Genomic DNA, 21252 nt, shown 5'->3' on the forward strand with positions numbered 1-21252 from the left:
ATTATTAATGTAAATGACATAAAGTCTTTATTTAGTGACTAAAATACTCGATACTTTGAAGCTAGAAATGTTATGTTTAATTTCATGTGTATATGTATCTTCAGTTATAGCAGTAAATAGTTAAGGACTGAAACGATCCTTTAAAGTTAAAATAAAAATTGTCTGTCATCATTTGCAAACCAGTTTATTCAGAAAAATCAATTTTATTATAGTGGTAAATACACTCTATGAATGTAAATAAACCAAAAATTAGCCAACATTCATAGATATTATTTATCAATTTGTGATCGGATCTTGTCTCTCTTTTTTTTTTAAATAAAAATCTTCATTCTCTATAATTCGAGAAAAAAAGTATCGTCTCTTATTTTATCCGAACCACTGAATTTATATGATCCACAATGCTTTATTAAAGATATTCATAATCTGTCAAACAAATCAGTGAAATACGAACTCATATAACATGCATATATATAATAATGGAATACTTTTAACATAGATTCTTGATTAAAATTTAATGGCTTCACATGAAGATTGTTATAACTCGAATTTACATTACAGCTTGCTCTAGAAAACATCACGAAATATAAGTATGGAGTGTAAATATTATTTTAAGCAAAGCGGTTCACTCTGAGTAAAAATAACAATCGACGAAAATTAAGATGACGAATTCATCAATACATTACAATGTGCCTTATTTACATGCAACTTGTTAATATTAAAAACTGTCTCTAAACAAAATTATTACGATCAATAAGTATTAAAATCAGTAAATTTTATGAATTACTCTTGTAAAAAGTTATATTTTATTCTGCAGCATATTTTTAACGATTTAATCAAGATTGAAGTCTTCAAAGTTATTGGATTTTGGTGGAGCCTTAGGACCTGCATCTGCACCCGCACCTGGAAAACCGGGCATTCCTCCCATACCTCCCATTCCACCCATACCAGGCATTCCTCCCATTCCGCCCATACCAGGCATTCCACCCATTCCGCCCATACCAGGCATTCCACCCATTCCTCCCATTCCGCCCATGTCAAATTTGCTTGAGATCTTATTAATCAATGACATGATTTTGGGATTGCTTTGGTACTTGAATAAGTTCGAAGGATTTGATGAAATGTCTTTGAAGGCTGCAGCAACTTCAGGATCCTGAAAAAGTAATGAAAAAGATTGAATTTTGTATTTAATTTTAAACTCGTTTAAAATAGTAAAATGAGCAATAATTTACCTGGAAAGCTTTCTGAATTTCTGGATCGTTTAAGAACTGACCGAATTGTCCAGCGGCACCAGGCATGCCTTCGAATTGAGCATCTGCTCCTGCCGCTTGCTGTCGCTGTTTCGCTTCTTCACTTGCCTTTGCTTGAGCTTCGCGCATTAACCGTATGCGCTCACGTCTAGCTTTTTCTTCGCGCTCTAAAGCTTTGCGTTCTTTTTTACGCTTGTGTTCTTCAATTTTACGAGCCTAAAACAAAAAATAATAATTTATGCATATTTGTCAAAACATTTACGGATATAATGAAGTGTCTAATAGAGATATTCATAAAATTAAACGTTCAACATGCCAAAAGTGAGCACAATATATTCATAACTTGTACGTTCAAGGCAAAATCTCCCGCAGTATCGATGTAAAAAAAAACTTTTTTTAGTAATATTTTATAAAAACTAATAAAACATTATCAATAAACTGGGTACAGCATGCGAATTTGTTTGCTCATTGATATTTTAATGTTCCCAATAACATTTACTGTATAGATAATGGCGCGATTTTTAAAAATAGAATCTCCATACGCAAAGCTAATTTGTGAAAGTAGCAATACTTATACCCTAATTATTATCTAATACTTAATCGTTTTTGTATAATTATATTTATTGCTCAAGCCCAACTTTGGAAATTTATCTCGATATGAAATTTACAATTTTTAATCATTAAATTTTTGCATATGTTCAAAATTTTTCATCGTCTTCGATAACCTTTAGACCGTCCAGATGCATCGTGTAGCGCTGAGGTTTGATTCGCCCACATTCACCCTTACTTGGACTATCTATTAGGTTGAGTTAATCTAAAAGACTTTAGTAAATCTTTATACAAGACGGATCAATTTTTGTTTTTGTCGAAATAGAGAAAATCTAAAAGTTATTATGAAAAAATATGAAATTTATACACAAAAACACGTTGATGGACCGATTCTTACATGGAAACTCGATATCCACTTGGAAATTTCGGCTCGATTATGTGAGAAACAATGAGAAAATTGACACATGTAAAAAATGATATTTCGAACCAACGATTGATGAAGAAAAAGTACAAAAATAATCTGATGCTTTATATAGTTATTATTATTGCGGTGAAGAGCTACCTCGTGCAGTATAAGCAGCCTAGACATCTAAATATAAAAGGCATCCAAAACACACTGCGCTCTTTCCTCATATTCATAACTGATACTTCGTTTAAATTATAACTTTTAGAATATTCCAATCTTATAAGTACATATAGGGCCGGAGATTGGCGTAAAAAAACAAGTTTAGACGCTATAAATGGATTGGGAAAAAATATGTCAATTGCGAAGAAGTCCGGCAAAGCCGTCGAATCTATAATTAAGTAGTACGACACGACGTCAAGTTGGGTTCGTAATCATTCGTTCCGATGCGGAGGCATCAGTCAAATTGAACGACGTTTCTTCTATTGATTCATCGACCAAAATAATCGTTAAAAAAACGTGTTAGTACTTTCCAAAGTTGTGCGGCGTGCAACGGCAAAATGTACGACACATTATAATAATACAGAAGCAGCAGTGGCAGTGGCAGCCAGCAGATTTATTCGCAAAGATGCGCCACATATTCAATAGCGTAGCGACGACCTTGCTCTCGTATATTTTCAAGCGTCTGAAATCACCATCGCCGTGCGAAGAACGAAAGCAAGAAGAAACTAGCGCTTATGAATATGACGCAACGAAGCTGCTGCTGCAAAAACTGCAGCTGCCACTGCTCATTTGCCGCCACTTGTCCGCGTGGAGTTGCACCGAGATTTTCGGATCTGCTCGATTTATGTCTATTCGAATGAGGCATCTGATCGTTTCAATTAACAGATCAATTTGTAGCCAAAGAAATCGGCACGCAATCGTGCATCGATCGAATTTTCACCCATGTCCTGTTGCCGAGTGACAATCACGTGTCGGAACTTTATTTCGGATGGTTTCAGGTGTCGAGCGACGATCGACATGAAAAGATCTTAGAGACCTAAGATTGCACGTCGGATAACACTTTGTGATGGATTGACTGTGTACAAACTGATGTGCACCTAAATATCGAGGGCCAAGCGCCATGTGGATTGAATTTCATTGTTGAATGAATCTGTTACTACCTCCGTTCGAGAATGAAACAGTTGGCTGAAAAATTGAAAATTGAAACGAGGCGGTATTATGAAAAATTGCTTGAAAATGAGAAAATATAAATTCAGAGTCTTGATTGCGATCCCTGGTTCGGGTGAATAAACAAGCTTTCCAAAATGTTGAATAGACAGGGAGCAAAGAGAGGGAGAGAGTGCGAAAGAGCAAGAGAGAGAGAGAACCGATGTATAGAGAACTACGCGGTGAGTACCTACGTTTTGGTATAAGCTCATAAGAGTGGTTCAGTGTCGAATCGTCGACGGGCCAGTTGGCCACTCGTCGTCTTTTACCTTTCTACAATTTTTTTACGTTCTTTCCTCTTCGTTTTTGTATTTATATTTCTAGTCTGTATTCACATATTATCTGTATATAACCTTTAGTATATATACTTGTATGTGCTTACATATATACATATGTGCAGTGAAATCGGTGCAGAAGATAGCTACCACCGCATTAAAGCGTGACACAGTCCTGGCCGCGGCCAGTGCCAGTGTGGTTTTTCAACGAGACGCGCCATGAGGGCCGCTTATGTATTGGCGGGCCTCCTCATAAGCCTTCTAGTCTTCAACTTGCCTGGTAATTCTACTTCGTCAAATTATATCGACACATTAATTAGATGACTTCGACATATTTTTGTTGTGTTCTTGTGCCCTTTTCCAAGTGAATCGGAAAAGTGATTTCGTTTAGTGTAAAAAAGATCGAGAGACTAAATTATGTGTGAGGTATCATGAATTCAAAGATAACTCATTAAGTTAAATGTCGACCAAAATTTCGAAGCAGTCAATATCGAAACTATTTTCACGTTAAAAAAAAGCACTATAACCATAGTGACGTGACAACTGATCGAGTGCTTTGACACTTTAGTTGTCGAGATTCAATGACCAAAAATTTAATCGTATATTTAATTTTTATAAATAAATTAACTTGAGCTAAATAAGAACACTTAGCGAGACTACCTGACCACCTAAAATGACTAGTTCTACTGAAAATTTGCCAATCTGATTGCCAACCAACGCTTTTCCAAAAATGTTACGAGGTCCGAATTTTTAGTTCACGCGCAAATTTAAACGGAAAATTAAATCATAATTGTGATAAATCGAATGAAAAATGTTATTAAAATTAAAAAAACTCTTGCTATATGTATGATCAATACTAATTTAACCGTAAGACAATTGAAAAAATGCAAGAGAATAAAGGATTTAAATTCATCAGCAATTTTTCGTGATAAATATACGTAATAATTTATTACTAATAAAATTTTAAATGTTGAATCATTATACTAGTAATAATCAGACAAAAAATTGAAATTAAGTGATACTACACGCTATTCCTCTCTTTCAAATTAATACACTATAAAAGTAAGTATTCTAGTTATTCGATCCAAATTGGCCGAATAATAAAATAATTGTTATCTATTATTAGTTTGGCCGAACAATTTATTATACTGAATGAATAATTACTGTAGTCTTTAAATTAATTATAAGTTCACCAAATAAATTTAAGCCCTCGTATACCAATTTAAATATCGCGAATACAAATTTTCAAAACGAAATTTTTTACTTAAAAATCCGAACAAAAAAAGTCTTGAGCGAATGTCTGCGTTCTGCAATAAAACTAAAAAAGGCCTTAATTTCCACGTGTAATCTACGGTTGAATAACCATGCCGTCCAAAATAAATTTATTTATAAATTCAAGTATACATAAAAGCTTACAACTCGAAACAAAATTACCGCATTTTCCAAGTACATTGCCGCGGGGCAAAAGCTTTCGCTTGCTCGGGGAGCCGTCGATCCCAAAACTCTATCTTTAACCCGTCCCGGCACGCGGAAACCTTGCCAAGTTCGCGCGTCAAAAGATGCGCCGTTTAAGCTCAGTGCCAAGCTAAACTCGCGCTCTTTCTCTCTGTTTCTCGCTCTCTCTTCGCCTCTTTCTCTTTTCCTCGCTATTGGTCGCTTTTTCCCATGCTCTCTCCAGAATGAGACAATTTTGACATTGGAACATTTCGCCCCCTCTCAAATGTGAGACATACCTATGAAGAACCAGGGTCAGGTTCGGCGACGTTAATTATAAAAGCGACCAAGTCCATAACGTATTTGTATACACAAACTGGAAATGCCAACGTCAGCTGCATTTGACGCATAGGGATGATATGTTTAACTACACGTGACTATAACGTATATCATGAAACGTCTCATGAGTAAAGCTTATGCTTTTTATGTAAAAGTTTAAATATTATGTTAAGGATTTACTCAATAGTTTCATTTCCCGTATCTATTTATTTAACACAATTATTTTAAATATTTTAATTATTTTTATTTTCATCTGATGATTTTTTCTACTCTAAGCTAAAATTGAGGCACTCGAATAAAAATAATTTTAATAAGTCTATTGTTTTCCATTAGAAAGTGACATGTTATGATTGAAGCTTTTAAAAGTAAAAACAACAAGAATGCTTCTGAGATATTTCCACGTGTGTAAAATGACTGAAAATTCCGCCTACCGCGATTCTAAATTTAGAAAATTCGACCTCGTCCCAGGTAACACCTATGAGCAAATAGTCGTTTTCCCCGGTTGTTGCAATCCTCTTGAATAGTTCCATAAGCAGTAGAGCTTTATAAAGTTCAGCTTTTCTTGGAATAAGTTGTTCTAATTAAAGTTTACGTCCGGTTGAATTACATTTGTACAAGAAGTGCAATGGTTCAATTTAAGAAAAAAAAATAGAAATTTGAAGACGAACTAGAAAAACTAGTAAATAATAATAATCATTATTAGCCTTACGAATATAGAACGTGGCACTGACCTGAATAAATTTGAACATTATTATTATATAATAATGCTTCTTTTCCAATATTTACATAAGAAATTTGTTACTTCGTTTTTAAAAATTAAAAAAGCGTCATGCGAACTATTATGTCGATCTTTGGCCAAGCAAATGTTTGCGTCATTGCAAGCTTAGATATTTTTGGTATTTCCGACCACATGTACCTGATGAATATGAATGAATTTTTCAGTCAATTTCATATTTTGCTGCATTTATCCATTTATTTTAGCAAAATGTATCTTTCGGGATATTTTTACTTAATTTTGCAACAGTTTATACACTGTAAATGGAAACTTCTAAGTTTACCATTAGAATCTTGTTCTAAAATATAATGTTCTTATCCGAAGGTACGCAAGGTGAGGAACTTGAAACAGTTCCATCAGAGGCACAATGTCGACCATATATCGAGAAAGCTTTAAAACATTTAGAAACAGGTATTGTTAAAAACTGAATTTTCAAAGTGTTTTTCTTAGTTATGAATAATATTAACGTTTTTACAGATGGATCTCATGAAAGTGAGAGCGCCGAAGTTATTGATCTTACCGACGAAGGAAATGAAATTATCCATGATGTAAGTTTGATAACACAATAATTTTACGCAGAATAAGAATAATTCGAAAAATTAATTTATCATTCAATTACTGTATTTTATGATCAAAGGACACAGAATCTAGTAACAAGGTTAAACGGGAAATTTCAAATGAAAATGAAAATGTTGAAACTTTGGAGAGCGAAGAACCAGAAGTTGCACCAGATCAAGAAACTGTCGAAATTACGAACGAAGTAGAAAATCCAGAACAAGAAGAGGGTGTAAATGAAGTTGAATCTGAAGTAACGGAAGAACAATCGCAAGGTATGATGAATTCAAATTTCATGATGCCATCTTATAGTTTATTAAAGTATACAAATATTTGGAATTCTTTTGTAGAAACTGAGGGGACACTTGACAAATCTGAAGATACACACGAAGCTGAAGAAATAAAGGAGGAAGAAATAAAGGAGGAAAATAGCACCGATGAGGAAGTAACTGTTCAAGATAATACTGGAGAAGAAGAAGAAGGCACTCATGAGGAAGAAGTAACTCATAGCGAAGAAGGTACTCCCGAAGAAGAAAATTCCCACAGCGAACAAGAAACTTCACACGAAGGCAGCGTTCAAGAAGAGAATGCGAGCGAACAAGACAATCTTGCCGAAAAATCAGAAGAAGCCGAAAGCACTCAACAGGAAGTTGAAGTAGAAGAAAATAAAACGGTTGAAAGTGGTACTGATAATACAATTGAAGAAGAAAATATTAATGAACAAGTTAAAAGCGATGAAGTACCAGAATCCACAGCCGACGTTGGAGAAAAAAGCGAAGAAAGTGAAAAGCCAGTACAAGAGGAAGAAGTACTAGTTGAAGATGCTAAACTTGTAGCAGAAGTACCTGAAAGTGTTGAGACTGCCGAGGTTTCGAATGAAGAAGATAAAAAAAGCCAAGAAACGGTACAAGAAACTGGTAGTACAGAAGAGATTCAATCAGGCGAAGATGGTGAGTTTTGTTCGAAAATTATACTTGACAATTTTTTTATAAAACTTTTTTTTAGCTGGTAGTGGATCGGGCAGTGGAGAAGGTGAGATTGTTGAAGACTCAAGTCCAGAAGAAGAAGAGCTCATAATGGAAATAGAAATACCCGAAGTACTCAGGCCACGAGACCATATTGGTCAATTACTGAAATTGGACGAAGATATGGAAGAAAAAGAAAAAGCAGTTGACCAGATAGCACAAGTAGTTTTGAGAGATCTGAAGAAACTTTACGACAATGCTATTAAACCTCTAGAAACTTTATACAAATACAGAGATCTCAGCAATCGGCATTTTGGAGGTAACTTTTTTATTGAAGCGAAACAAAAATTTTGCATTGTAAATGTTATTAATTATGATTAAATTAACGTACAGACCCAGAGATTTTTTCTAAACCGTTAGTACTTTTTATGGGGCCGTGGAGTGGTGGCAAATCATCCATTATAAATTATTTGTTAGATATTGAGTACAAGCCAACCTCTTTGAGGACAGGTAAATAAAATATGATCTTTAGAAATTTCCTATTGCAACAAAAAATTTTTTCAATGTATTACAGGAGCTGAACCTTCACCTGCATACTTCAATATTTTAATGCATGGAGAAGAGGAAGAAGTACTTGATGGAACGCAATTAGCTGCAGACTGGACCTTTTCTGGACTACAGAAATTCGGTCAAGGTCTGCTCGACCGTCTCAAGGGATATAAGTTAAAAAACAAATTATTAGAAAAAGTCAATATCGTTGAAATTCCTGGGATTTTGGAAATTCGCAAACAAGTCCAAAGAATGTTTCCATTTAACGACGCTTGTCAATGGTTTATCGACAGAGCAGATATCATATTTTTAGTTTATGATCCAGCTAAACTTGACGTTGGCCCGGAAACTGAAGCTATCCTAGATCAGTTGAAAGGTCGTGAATATCAGGTAAAATGATGTGTGCGACGAATATAACATAATTCTAATTATAAATTAAATAGTATTGATAGAATTTATATCATTGAAATGCCTTATTTTTCATATTAGACTAGAATTATTCTCAACAAAGCTGATCAAGTAAAACCAGAAGAATTAATGAGAGTCCAAGGGGCTCTGATCTGGAATATTTCCCCGCTTATGTCAAGCGCTGAACCACCAATAATGTATTCAGCTTCACTGTGGTCCATACCTTATGAGGCTGGTTCTCCAACGAGATTGCTCTATGCCCAGGAGCGGGCTTTTCTACGTGACCTTCGTTCCGCTATCGACAAAAGAGTCGAGCACAAAATTGCTAGCGCTCGAAGATTTGCGGTAAGATTTGAAAATAATTGAAATTAGTATTGAAAATATCATATTACTTGAAAATTAATTTTAGGTACGAGTACGTAATCATGCAAAAATGGTCGACTGTTATCTCACTACTTATTACAATCATAAGTCATTCTTTGCTAAAAGGAAAGAAGTGAGCGATAACATAATCGAAAATCCTCAAGACTATCACATTTATGAAGGACTCAGTACACTGACGAATATTTCACGCTACGATCTACCGGATCCCGATGTCTATCGCGATTTCTTCAGGCTGAACAACTTATACGATTTCCCATTACTGAGTACAACTTGTACATACTTTAAAGGTTGCCCAATCAATAGACTTGACGTCGCCATTGCCTATGATCTGCCCGAACTCGTTGGAAAATATAAAAAATCTGCGGAAGCTGCCCAACATATTCAAGAAGTTACATCCGAGCAGGTTGATGCAAAAGCACAAGCACCTCAAGCCGCAGCGCAACAACAAAATAAGCCAGCAGCTAGAAGCGGCGCGTCTAGCATATCTTTCAGATGAATTCGTATCAAGTGATTGAAATATCGAAAAACTTTTAATTTCACGGAAAAATTATTAAACTTTTAGATATTCATTAAAATTGTAAATTAGTTTAAAAAATTGAAGGGTGTAATTGGAAAATTCAATAGTTAGAACGACCCATTCGAAATATAATTAATATTATCTTCGAACATTTTCAAGCTGAACCATGATTTTGGTCTGAGTGAATGAAAATTTCACTTAAGCTAAAAATAAAAAGTATTTGAACAAATAAGTGTATGATGGTTAGCTGGCCTGCCATTGTAAGTAATGACAATTACCAAAAAAGATACATGAAACTGATAGTTGCATATACTCAAAAATTAGTATCAAAATATTGTACACAGAAAATTGATTCTTATTCATATATATTTACTTTGAGAACGTGTGTAAAAACAAAAGCAAAAATGTGAGAGAAAGAAAGAGAGAGAGAGAAAGCTAAAAATTACACATGAATCAAGTTGAAAAAAGTGCCCATAGATGTGTTTCACACAAGAAATTATGAAATTCATAAAAGAAAATTTATGCCAATCTCCAACAATCTTGTTCATTCACTACAGTAAATATTCGAACTTTACACTGTCACTGTTACCATGGATATTGCACATTTGTAGATATATTTTGATGTTTAATACATTATTTCATTTATGCTTCAAGTGATAACGAATTATAGTCAAATAATCATTAATAAATGAAAGGATTATTCAATTTATCGTGCATCCACTAACACTTTTAATTAGTTTTTTCTTTTTAAATGAGCAAAGAATCTATTGGCAGAGGCAAATTTATTAACAATAATATCAAGCATTTTTGTTGTGTTGTTTTTGCAAGTTCCTTCCCCATGAAGATTTTTAATTTAGCATATAATAGTAGGTTAATGATTTTAGGAAGAATGAAACTATCTAAGTTCTATAGTTGGTCTTATAGATGTAATAAATATAACATGTAATGCATGTTTAATCCATGCCATTACTCAACTTTAGAGTATTTACATTTCCTTAATTTGGTAAGCTTATTATAAGAAATAATAAATAAAGTATCAAGTCGCTTAATTTTATTGATACACTCTACCAATTTTAAGGAATATTTATAGTACTCTTTCAAATAAATTTTTTCTAAATATAAGGATTCTCATGGAACAAGTAATTGTTTGGTACCATTTTATCTCTATTCACTTTCAAATAATAAATCCAAATACTTTTAAATGTTATATCCTTAAATTTAATTTATATAAAAAAATGATCAAAAAGAAATTGAAAAATAAAAATTTGAATACTCACATTAGGAGTAACTTCTTTGAGCCATGCATCAGCTTGCTCATCAAAGTCAAATTTGCATGCTAGCCTAAGGTCACTTGCTGCTTCTTCCCATTTTCCTAAAAGTTGATTAGCTCTTCCACGGAACTTATGAGCAGCTGCACTATCTGGGTTCAATTCTAAAGCACGGTCACAATCACGGATGCAAGCATTTGGTTTATTAAGTAAAATGTAAGCTTGTCCTCTCTTAGCATATAAAAGAGATGCTTGTGGATTGAGTTGAATTGCTTCTGTATAAAGTTTTATTGCCTTTTCATAATCTTTTTCAACAAAAGCAGAAACAGCTTCGGATCGCTTGCTATGTGATTCTTCAATTTGTTCATCTGTGGGCTGTAAATCATAGTCGCCCATGGGTTGAGGATCATCGTTATCAGGTTCTAGAAAGTTGTACAAAAAAAATTGTTTTACTATTTTATTCTCAGTTTTATAGAAAATTTAATAACGCGCACATACCTATTACTCCAGTCATGTCTAATTCTACATCGCTTTCTTCGCTTACTGGTTCTGGCTCTTCTGCAGGTTCTTCAGCTGGTTTAGTGAAAGTTTCACTTTTTGGTTTGTCTGTGGTTTCTGATGTAATTTTAGCTCCTAATTTGACAAGGAAATTTTTAAAAAAGGCCAGCTGTGGATGGTGAATAACTGATGGTTGCTTGTCCACTAGTTCAATAAAAGCTTTCAGTTGAGCAATATGCTCAGTGCTCAATGGTAAAGACATTTTGGAAACTGTAATCAACAAAATATTTTAAAATATTAGAAATTTTTGAGTCAAGTTCATTAACTATTCAACCAACTTATAATTCTGTATTACACTAACAATTTTCCTAATTGTAAAATCAAGAAAGGTTATGTTGTACAATGATTTCCGTCAAACTACTGAAACTACAAATAAAACCTCGTTTTCATTCAATTTTTTTTTCAAATCATAAAACATTCAGTTAAATCGACTATCGCATTATTCAATTCGAATTAAATGCATAACGTATTTCATTATAAGCTGCAACTAATAAGGTAGTTATGATTTTACTGAACTTAATCGCACGATACAAAAAACGATTACATTTTTGCAAATTTCAAGTACTGTAAATGGTTCTAGAATAGTTGGATTTGATAATTTCTTAGTTAAATGTACACAAATAATAAGATATTAAATTTTAAAAATTTTATGATACGCGAACGAGAACCACTATCGATTTCCAATTTCGCGACTCTTGTTGATCCGAACGATTGCCTGCCAATATTTATCCATTGTTACATTTTTTATCAGTTCATGTAGATACAATAACGCACCCTCGATCGTTTATTATTTTGTCTATCTGAAGGATATTTGGCGAAGACTAATGGCCATAATCTTTTAATCTAGTTATATTTCAAACTGCGTCACCGGTGACACGGACACTTGCAAAAAAACATCAATCAAATATATTTACTTAGGGTAAGAAAATCATTACCTGAAAATTAGAAAACAGGTCAAATGCAAACGTAATTCTCACGTCTGTATCACGATCACGATTTGTTCTTTTTGTTCGGTCTCACAGTCGGTGTCGAGCTTGTAAACAAAGAGTTGCGGCGTTTTGCGACGTTGTGTCTCTATCTAATGGCACAATGATATTGCACGCATTTACACGTAGGCCACTTGACAAAGATGCCGGTATACTATATGTGGTAGTGGTATATCGGATGGTGGTGGTGGGTGCTCCAGAGGCTCTAGGGGCGACGAGTGTGTGTGTGTGTGTCGATTGTTCGCGCGACGGCCGACGCTACTGCTGCCGCCTCGTTCTCAATTATTTTTATGTTACTTTTTGTCATCTTCCAAATTGTTCGCGTACTTTCGAGAATCTTTTAGCTTTCGTCTTCACGCACACCCCAGTCTATATGACAAAATTTTTGTTGCGCAATCCGTAATTCAATTCTATTAGACGTCGAAGAAAATCGAACGCTTACATCCATCAGTTAAATCAGTTCGTCATTCAAATATCAATTTGTTTACGATTTCTCGCCGAACGAGCCATGAATGCTATTGATAAACATATAGCCAAATATTTATCAAAAACATTAATCTTTCAAGGTAATCAAACACGAGCCATTTAAAGGGAGATCAGGTGATTTTGGAAGAGGCAACGTCAGACCGCGGCCGGGGGGTGCAATGGGAAAGTTGAAAATAGCTTTTTCGCGCAGCCGCTGCGGCATCGGGAGACCGCCGTTGTCCGCTACTATACGGCCTGCGTGCGTACTGCATATGTGTGTGCTGTCGTCGTCGCACAGCACCCGCAATCCGCCGCCGCAAAAGCGTGCGTCTCTCTTATCCGCGGCGCACAGTAGTCGGTGAAAGGTTTCTGCTTATCATCGTATTAACATGTCTCCAGCAGCGGCGGTGGCAGCGATCAGCCGCGCTGAGAGCTGCTGCTGAACGGCATTGTAGCCACAGTTTTGCGCGGAGAGATCCCGGCTCGCGCACAAGTTGTGTATATTAATATAATCAAGAATGGCCGCCGCATTGACAAGATGTCCCGCGAGAGGACTGATCATCGGCAAGGCATTTTTCCAGCCTCAGCAGCATTCCAGCCAGATCAGGTGGGTGACGATTTAAAGAGCAACGAAAAATAGAACGATGCACGCTGCTGGGTGACAGTTGAACATCTACACGACTGACGCCTGCGAAAACAAAATATGGATCAGTCGTGTCTCATGATCATCTCGTACCCAAATAAACATTATGGCTGTAGTCACGCGTAACTCCTATTTACGCACTCGTTAATGATCTGTCCCCTTGTTTTTTTCTTCAAGATGCCTGACCAAATCGGCTGACAGGCAAGACATCAGCGATAGCTGGTTCAGTAAGTTGCTCGTGAGGAAGATCGAGCCCACCAAGGAGTCGCATTCGCGCATGCTCTCAGATAAACAAATCGTCTATGCTTTACATACGCATAACATCAGGCCCGATTCTTATGATAAATACTTGGCAAATTAGTAAGTATTCAATTGTAACTCTTTAATGCACTCTATCGTTTTATTTTATTTCCATTCAATAGTCTTTGACATTTTATCAATAGAATTTTTGTAAATGTTTTCTTTTCAAAAATGTTAATTGATTAAAATCAATTTAAAAACCTTCATAGAATGTCTTGTACACAATAACTATTTTTAGAGTATAGAGTAGAATGATGATAGCCTTGATTCTATGTGTCTATTTACACTTGTTATGCAAGTTTCAATTTATTACTCTTAATTGCAAAAATAGTAAAGAGTAAAGTTATAATTTTAATTTCAACCAAATGAATCTAGAAATCAAATTATGATAAAACATTATTCTACTGTCATATTCTTGAAAACTTTAATTATATAAATAAATAACATTTATTATAAAATTTCTACTTTATTTCATAGTTCTGCTAATGTTCAACATATACATGCTAAACCAGAACTTAATATGGAACTTGTTGGCTCTTGGACTGTTGAAGTGGGAGATATGGATCAGGCTCTTCATTTGTGGCAATATAATGGAGGATTTCAAGTTATCGATAAAGCACAATCTGAACTATCGAAAGATGATGTAAGGTTATATTAATATTGATTTATATTATTAGGTTTTAAAATCTAAATCAACTTATGCATTTATTTCAATGTGTTCAAAGGCTTATCAAAAACTTCTCAAAGAACGTGGGAATTACCTGAGATCAAGGCATTTGCAATTCTTGTTGGCATTTAGTTACTGGCCTCAGATTAATCTAAGGACTGGATCGAATAAATATGAAATAAGAAGTTATAGTTTAAAACCTGGTACAATGATAGAATGGGGAAATAACTGGGCAAGAGCTATCAACTTCAGACGGAATAATGATGAGGCATTTGCAGGTTTCTTTTCTCAAATTGGGCGACTTTACAATGTTCATCACATTTGGTGTAATTTATAATAATATTTTATAATTATTTTCATTATTTTACCAAAATATAAACAAACATTTTTTCTTTTTCTGCAGGTTATAAAGATTTGCAGTCACGTAAAGAAACTCGTGAAAGTGCATGGCGATCACCCGGCTGGGACGAGTGTGTTGCCTACACTGTACCACTAATCCGTGAAATGCATTGTCGCATCCTCAATCCAACATCTTTCTCACCCACCAAATAAATAAATTGATGTGTACATTGAAGTTGTGGTTTTAAATTCCGCACAAATATCAAATACCATGTATTTCAGAACAATGAATGAACAGAAAGCCATATTATACTTCTTACTATATAATACGTTATTTAGGAATGAAAAAAACATTCTATACTTCTTTAATTTTTATATCCTGTAAAATCGTTGATATGAATAGCACGAAAATATTGATTGGATGTATGAAGTGTTTCGTAATAATTGTAAAAAGTGACTGTAAAGCTACATAGATACATTTTCCTATCAAGAATAATGTAGATGAAGATTTTGAATATTTATTTGTTGATAATGATGATGAAGTTAAATGCGTCTAAAAAGCAGGCTAAGTGAGATTTTTAATGAAGAAACAGTCAAATTATCATGTTGAATTGTGATGCTATGCAGATTGTAATTTTTGATGCTAAGAGATCATGTGAAGAATTTACTCATACTGTCTATGTAAGTAATGCTAAATTATAAAGTATAAAAAAATGTAAAATAAATGCAAGTTACTTGGATTATTTTTGACATATCATGTATTTTTTTTAAGTCTACGGCAATTTTTAATTTTTTTTCAAATAATTATAATTCAATTAATAGGGACAAAAAAAACAAAATTATAGAAAATATTCACATCAATACAATAAACAGCTTATACACCAAAACGAAATGTATAATGCGAAAACATATAAAAACCGTTTGATTTACTGTATTTTTCAACTTTTCATTTCTGGGCTAGATGTCACTACCTTCTCGAAAGGCAGCGCGTTTGTACGATAAGTGTTTTCCACTTTGCCACTCATCGGTGTACTTGCTAGTTTTATAAATCGTTTAGTTACTTTAGATTCTAATTTATCAACGAAAAAACTTTCTTTGTGCTCTAGTACATCTTTTCATTTTTTAATTTTAATTTTTTTTTTTAACCAAAAATACTTTGATAAATCTACTCATACACACGAGTGAATTGTGGTTTAAAATTATCTATGAAAATACCAAAAAAATACCCTAGACCTGGATTTTGTCTTTCATATTTTTTAAATTTATATCGGACTGAATTCATTTTATTTAGATTTATGAACTATAGAACTAAACACGAGTTTCATTTTCAACTGACTTCATACAATCTTAGTGGACAGTGACCTTTTGTCATCGATTTTTTCAAATCGTGAAATAGAAATGAAAAAAATGATTTACAAATTTTCGATCTTACTTTTCAATGCGCAAACGAATGCCTCGTGAAAAAACTTCATTCGTCTACCACTTAGAAAAATTCGTCTACTATTTAGAAAAATAATAATTTTTCAAAGAGGGTTGTAATATGAATTCGAAATACAGTACAAAAAATAAATTATTTTGGTTATATTATATTCGTTTGGTTCATTTATTGTATGGGCTATGTTCATTTTCGTATGGATGTAACTTTATTCAGAAGTAAATTTGTTCTATTCTCAAAAAAGATTATGTTTTGTGCAATGAAACAAAAGAAATGTAAATTTATAATGCAAAGAAATCACTCTATAAAAATTAGAACCAAAAAATTAGTTGAAAAGTTGGAAATTAGTTGCCCACAACCTTTTACGTTTTTAAAAAAAAATGTCGTTTAATCTTTTCTGTGCACTTTGACCTATTCATTTTCTTAAAAAACTAAAAATGTTCCCAAGTATTCTAAAAAAGTTCATGTGTATTCTTTGATAACTTCAATTAGTATATTATATTCAATTTGCGAGTAGCACTAAAGAAATTATTATTTTTGAGGGCATTAATTGAAGGGTGTTTTTCGCTATGAGTAGTTTGGTATAGCGATAATTTCCACGGACGAGAAAGATATTACAATTTTCTCCACATACCTTGAAATTAACTCTTTGCTGCCTACTCCAGAATTAAGTTTTTTCAGGCCCATTTTAAAAAGGTGTAAAAGTTCCATATGATACATATAGAAACAACTTCAGTATTGAAAAAAATACCTTAATTTTAATGCAAATTTAAAGTAGAATCGGTTATTACAACTTGATAATCTGAGACAGCATATTATGTAAGGTAATTTTACATGAAATTCTCATTAAAGACTACGAAAATTCATGAAAAAAATTCACGTACTTCATTTTTAACATAGAAAATTAAAGAAAAGGATTCAATTTTATACTCTTATTTAAATATTTTGAGTGAAAATTAACGATTAAATGCTAATTTTTTGCAATGTATTTCTTAAAAAATGCAAGTAAATTTAATCATATAACTAAAGCACTACTTCACTACTAGATGGCGAGTATACTTATCTGAAAATCTGCAAGTGGAAAAGTAAAAATGATTACTCAAATTAAAGCTTCAAAACAATAAATAGTAATCTTTTTCCTTTCAGTGCATACAAATATTTGTAACAGTGTAATGAAGTTTGATGAGCTAATTCGCATTTGATAAGTACTACGAGTAGTAACTCGCACCAGTAATTATCGCCTTTTCTTAATAGTTTTCTCGATCTCACATATGTAGCTACAATAAAATTGAATTAACATTTTAGAAATAATTACTCGTATAAAAATTTGAACAGAAATATTAGATATTTTATTTTACATGTAAAATACAATGATTATTATGATTATCCCTTATTTTATAGTACAGTATTTTAACATTTATGGCATTAGCTTATGATTCTTTTTACTTATATCTATTTTATTGTCACCAACAGCACTTTAATTTACATTGTAGTTACTAATTGTATCAATCATATTCATAAGCTTACAATTTAAAGTAGTTTTTTACATCGATTTACTTTAGCAGTAAGATTGAATATTGTCACATAATAATATTAAAAAACTCAATACATTGAAAGTAACTTCAAACCATATACATTTCTAACTGAACTATTAATGAAAAAAAAATTGTATCTGAGAAAAAATGTACATAATCTAGCGTATAGTAAATTTTTTAAATTTTTGTATAAAAAAATAATATAACTAGATATGCGCTTTATAAAGGTTCAAAACATCATATCTTAAATCTAATATCTTAATGCTAATCAAGCCATACTATAATATAGCTTTGTATGAATCTTTTGGAAGACGTTGATTTTATTGTTTCTTAAATTTATGTCTTAAATTTGTAGTAACGTCTAAATCATGTTTTTTTTACTTACAATGAATTGTTTAATAGTATTTTTGTATTATAGTCGATTTTGCACGTCACGCCCGGTTCCAAAAAAGTTATTGCATTATACACACATTTCACACCTGCCAAGTTCACTATAATTTTTCAATTTTGACTTTAAAAACTTCAATTGATTTTGTCATTACCGTAATATTTTAGTGAACCAGGCTCAGTATTCAGTTTTAAATCTACATTAGTTAAATGAAGAGCTAGATTTTTTCATGATAATAGTGAATTAATCATATTAGCGAATAAAAAACTTGTTCTTAGCTTAAAGAATACATCACCCTGTTTACTTACTCGTATAAGTGATTAAATAATACGATATTTCCATTCTTAGAAAACTTTCAAATTGAGGATTTTGCTCTGATTTAATCAATTGATCAATCATACAAATCTAGAATAAATCGTAAACTACCCTTACATTATCGCTTTTAAGCTATTAAAGACCAAGAAATTATATATTTTCAAAATTGATTACTCGTTGAAACTGTTTGATGCGTCCCATAATTTGTAATTCTGGAACCATGATCTAACTATAGGATATGTGAATTCATTCGCTACTGCGCTTATTTTACCCACGGAAACTTTTTTTATCGCTAAATTGTGATTCGGTATTTAAATTGTATGAAAAGCAAGATAAGCATAGCTTCAAGTCAATTCAACTAATGCGTTATATTCATTGTTAAGCCCATGCCGAAACTAGTGCACGTTATGCAGAATACAGTTACAGTCTCATATTTGTAGAGAATAATTTTTAAAATAAGGCTTGGTGTAGTTATAGAGGCTTCTTTCTTGTCCTTTTCCATTGATTAGTGTATCTTGCAATGTTCATTGCTGAATTTAGCGTCATTTCTGTCCACTCTATTTTACCTTATGAAAAGGAAAAAAGTTTATTACCCATAATTTGGTTTCCCAATAATAACTTGAAAATTACAATTGCATGATCAACTTGATTATTTTTCAAGTTATTAGATAATGTTTCAAGTTGAAACATACTTACCAATTTTTAAGACTTCATTCATCACTTTTTATTAATAACTTGACAAAGCATTATAAAAACACAAACAGGGTTAACGAAGAGAAAAAAAATACTCGAAAAAAAATTTTTGTTCAAAAAGAAAAAAAAAGGCAAAAGTATCTGCTAAGTGCTTGAATGCCTACACTAAACTAACGCAGCCGTCATGAAGCGCCCCGCATGTAGCCAAGAAAAGCTCGCGCATGCCTACTGACAACGATCCCTCGTTTGTCCAGGGAGGAGGGGCTCCGGCGACACATGCACACACCCACCTGGAGCCGCTCGAGAGAGAGAGAGACTATGAACTGTGTGCAGCAGATACTCCTTCCCCGTGGCGTCATCTGAAAGAGATGGCAAATCAATACCGTGCGGAGGAATTTCCGGCTCGTCGTGCGATTTTTCTCTGTCATACTTGCGATACTTTCGAAACTGTGTAACATACATGGGGTGAGAGAGACAGAGTGAGAGGGAGAGAAAGATACATCCACGGAAATTTCATACCAAAGGTTTTATCTTATAATGGGAGTTTCGGGTAAAAAATGTTTGAGCCGATCACACTACAAACAGAACAAGTGCGAGCCTCGTGCTTTGCGCCACTGCTGACAACGAAAACGTTTTACCGTCGAATCGTAGACGCTTCAGAGGCAGGAAAAGATTGGTGAAAATTTCCCAAAACTATTACAATGCGAACTCGCACAAAATCTGCTAACAATTAATAAATACACTAAACAATTTCGCTTTCATTTCAATTAGCGTTACTTCGATGAATTGAAACTTCCAAATCCATAATTGTTATTAAATCATTTCGGAGATGAAATACAGAAGCTACCAGCGGGCATCGCTTGAAGGACGAAACTCTGTATCCTTGAAAATTGATTCTTCAGGATATACGCCGCAATTTAATCATCAAGGCTTTTCTATTGACTATATGCCCAGCTCGATGCTACGCCAGAGTGGATTATACTTTCATACAGGAATTGTATGATCCATTCAAAACCTGGCTTTGACTTATACAATCATTCTTACTTTACCAGTTGCAGATTTACTCATATGGGTACTCGCCATCTAGGGGCTATGGATGGCATTAATTACTATTCAATTCTCCTAAATTTACTAAGCAATCAACGAAAAAAATAAATCAGTATTAAAATATTCATTTTCTGAAAAAAAATTTTAGAGTATTTTGTATGAAAAATAAAGTATGATTGAGTTTTCCTGCATTTTTGTGAAGTTATAACCGAGTAAAAAAAATCTGTACTTATACATAAATTTCAACGAAGATTTCATGTACATTAGTATTTTAATTAAAATGGAGTATAAGTTATTTTAATTTTTATGTCTAATTTTATATCAAATTATGCATTAAAATGAAGGTTTTTCATGAAAATGAAATTTGAAAATAATAAAGGCTTACACATGTGGCAAGCAAGATTAATGGAATGAGGCCTATCAATTGGATGGATTCCAACACGCGTTGACTATATTACTCGAACGCGACGAAATGCATGTGCAGAATCCAAACTACTTTGCCAACTATAAGTACACCTATTCCAGATGCGAACAGATCGAAAATGGTTATAGATCTCCGAGAATCATAATGAGTCGATCAATCAAAACTTTACTATTCATTTAAAATTTAATGATAAAAGTGAATTTAGAGCCTCTTTACGGTTGGGGTACATTTTTATAAATCCAAATTTTATAATTTTATAATCTTACCAATATTTTTATTTAGCAAATCATAATGCGCAATTGATTGCAATTGAATAAGATTAATAAAGTTACCCGAAGGGATATCTTTAAGCTGAGTACGTAATACTTGTGCCGGCGGTACTTCGGGATAAGCTTCCGCTTTTCTTTTAATGCCGGACACAACCTTGATTGCTTCAGCTGCGTCAACATCAGGAATATGTGGTCACTCGCTGCACCTTTCACCAATTGTAAATCCTCTGGACCACCGATAGTCACAGCTCGGGCACAATACTGAGGGGTCTTTTTACAACGCCAGTACGCTCGTTTTCCTATAGTTCCGC

General features: G+C 33.4%; 3 protein-coding genes across 4 annotated transcripts; 2 read left to right on the forward strand and 1 right to left on the reverse strand.

Moving 5' to 3' along the window:
* Positions 1 to 493: 493 nt before the first annotated feature.
* LOC106655190 (putative protein FAM10A4) lies at positions 494 to 12992 on the reverse strand. The gene is made up of 5 exons (XM_014375438.2): positions 12371 to 12992; positions 11376 to 11645; positions 10887 to 11299; positions 1230 to 1463; positions 494 to 1150 (listed from the first exon to the last, which is right to left on the reverse strand). The coding sequence occupies exons 2-5, from the start codon at positions 11635 to 11637 to the stop codon at positions 830 to 832; spliced, it is 1230 nt and encodes a 409-aa protein (XP_014230924.1). The 5' UTR covers positions 11638 to 11645; positions 12371 to 12992; the 3' UTR covers positions 494 to 829.
* On the forward strand, positions 3642 to 10752 carry LOC106655188 (sarcalumenin-like). Of its 2 annotated transcripts, XM_014375436.2 has the most exons (11): positions 3642 to 3731; positions 3809 to 3963; positions 6556 to 6642; positions 6709 to 6779; positions 6869 to 7061; positions 7137 to 7736; positions 7792 to 8070; positions 8145 to 8261; positions 8326 to 8690; positions 8790 to 9053; positions 9118 to 10752. In XM_014375436.2, the coding sequence occupies exons 2-11, from the start codon at positions 3903 to 3905 to the stop codon at positions 9586 to 9588; spliced, it is 2508 nt and encodes an 835-aa protein (XP_014230922.1). In that variant the 5' UTR covers positions 3642 to 3731; positions 3809 to 3902; the 3' UTR covers positions 9589 to 10752. The 2 variants fall into 2 exon arrangements, with proteins under 2 accessions (XP_014230922.1, XP_014230920.1); XM_014375434.2 differs by having other exon boundaries at positions 3648 to 3963.
* A 120-nt stretch (positions 12993 to 13112) lies between the features above and the next one.
* On the forward strand, positions 13113 to 15575 carry LOC106655071 (protein NipSnap). The gene is made up of 5 exons (XM_014375268.2): positions 13113 to 13493; positions 13707 to 13889; positions 14307 to 14472; positions 14555 to 14822; positions 14900 to 15575. The coding sequence occupies exons 1-5, from the start codon at positions 13405 to 13407 to the stop codon at positions 15046 to 15048; spliced, it is 855 nt and encodes a 284-aa protein (XP_014230754.1). The 5' UTR covers positions 13113 to 13404; the 3' UTR covers positions 15049 to 15575.
* The last annotated feature ends 5677 nt before the right edge of the window (positions 15576 to 21252 follow it).

This window comes from Trichogramma pretiosum, unplaced genomic scaffold (genome assembly GCF_000599845.2).
Source record: "Trichogramma pretiosum strain Unisexual culture from Peru unplaced genomic scaffold, Tpre_2.0 scaffold2, whole genome shotgun sequence".
Taxonomy (NCBI): domain Eukaryota; kingdom Metazoa; phylum Arthropoda; class Insecta; order Hymenoptera; family Trichogrammatidae; genus Trichogramma; species Trichogramma pretiosum.

Bases quoted from the DNA above. Each gene is read 5' to 3' on its own strand.
- LOC106655188 (XM_014375436.2), top strand. From the start codon at position 3,903: ATGAGGGCCGCTTATGTATTGGCGGGCCTCCTCATAAGCCTTCTAGTC. The intron at 3,964-6,555 runs GTAATTCTACTT...TCTTATCCGAAG, and splicing joins TCTAGTCTTCAACTTGCCTG to GTACGCAAGGTGAGGAACTT. The intron at 8,071-8,144 runs GTAACTTTTTTA...ATTAACGTACAG, and splicing joins CAGCAATCGGCATTTTGGAG to ACCCAGAGATTTTTTCTAAA.
- LOC106655190 (XM_014375438.2), bottom strand. From the start codon at position 11,637: ATGTCTTTACCATTGAGCACTGAGCATATTGCTCAACTGAAAGCTTTT. The intron at 11,300-11,375 runs GTATGTGCGCGT...ACAACTTTCTAG, and splicing joins AGACATGACTGGAGTAATAG to AACCTGATAACGATGATCCT. The intron at 1,151-1,229 runs GTAAATTATTGC...TTACTTTTTCAG, and splicing joins AAATTCAGAAAGCTTTCCAG to GATCCTGAAGTTGCTGCAGC.
- LOC106655071 (XM_014375268.2), top strand. From the start codon at position 13,405: ATGGCCGCCGCATTGACAAGATGTCCCGCGAGAGGACTGATCATCGGC. The intron at 13,890-14,306 runs GTAAGTATTCAA...TTTATTTCATAG, and splicing joins GATAAATACTTGGCAAATTA to TTCTGCTAATGTTCAACATA. The intron at 14,473-14,554 runs GTAAGGTTATAT...ATGTGTTCAAAG, and splicing joins CTGAACTATCGAAAGATGAT to GCTTATCAAAAACTTCTCAA.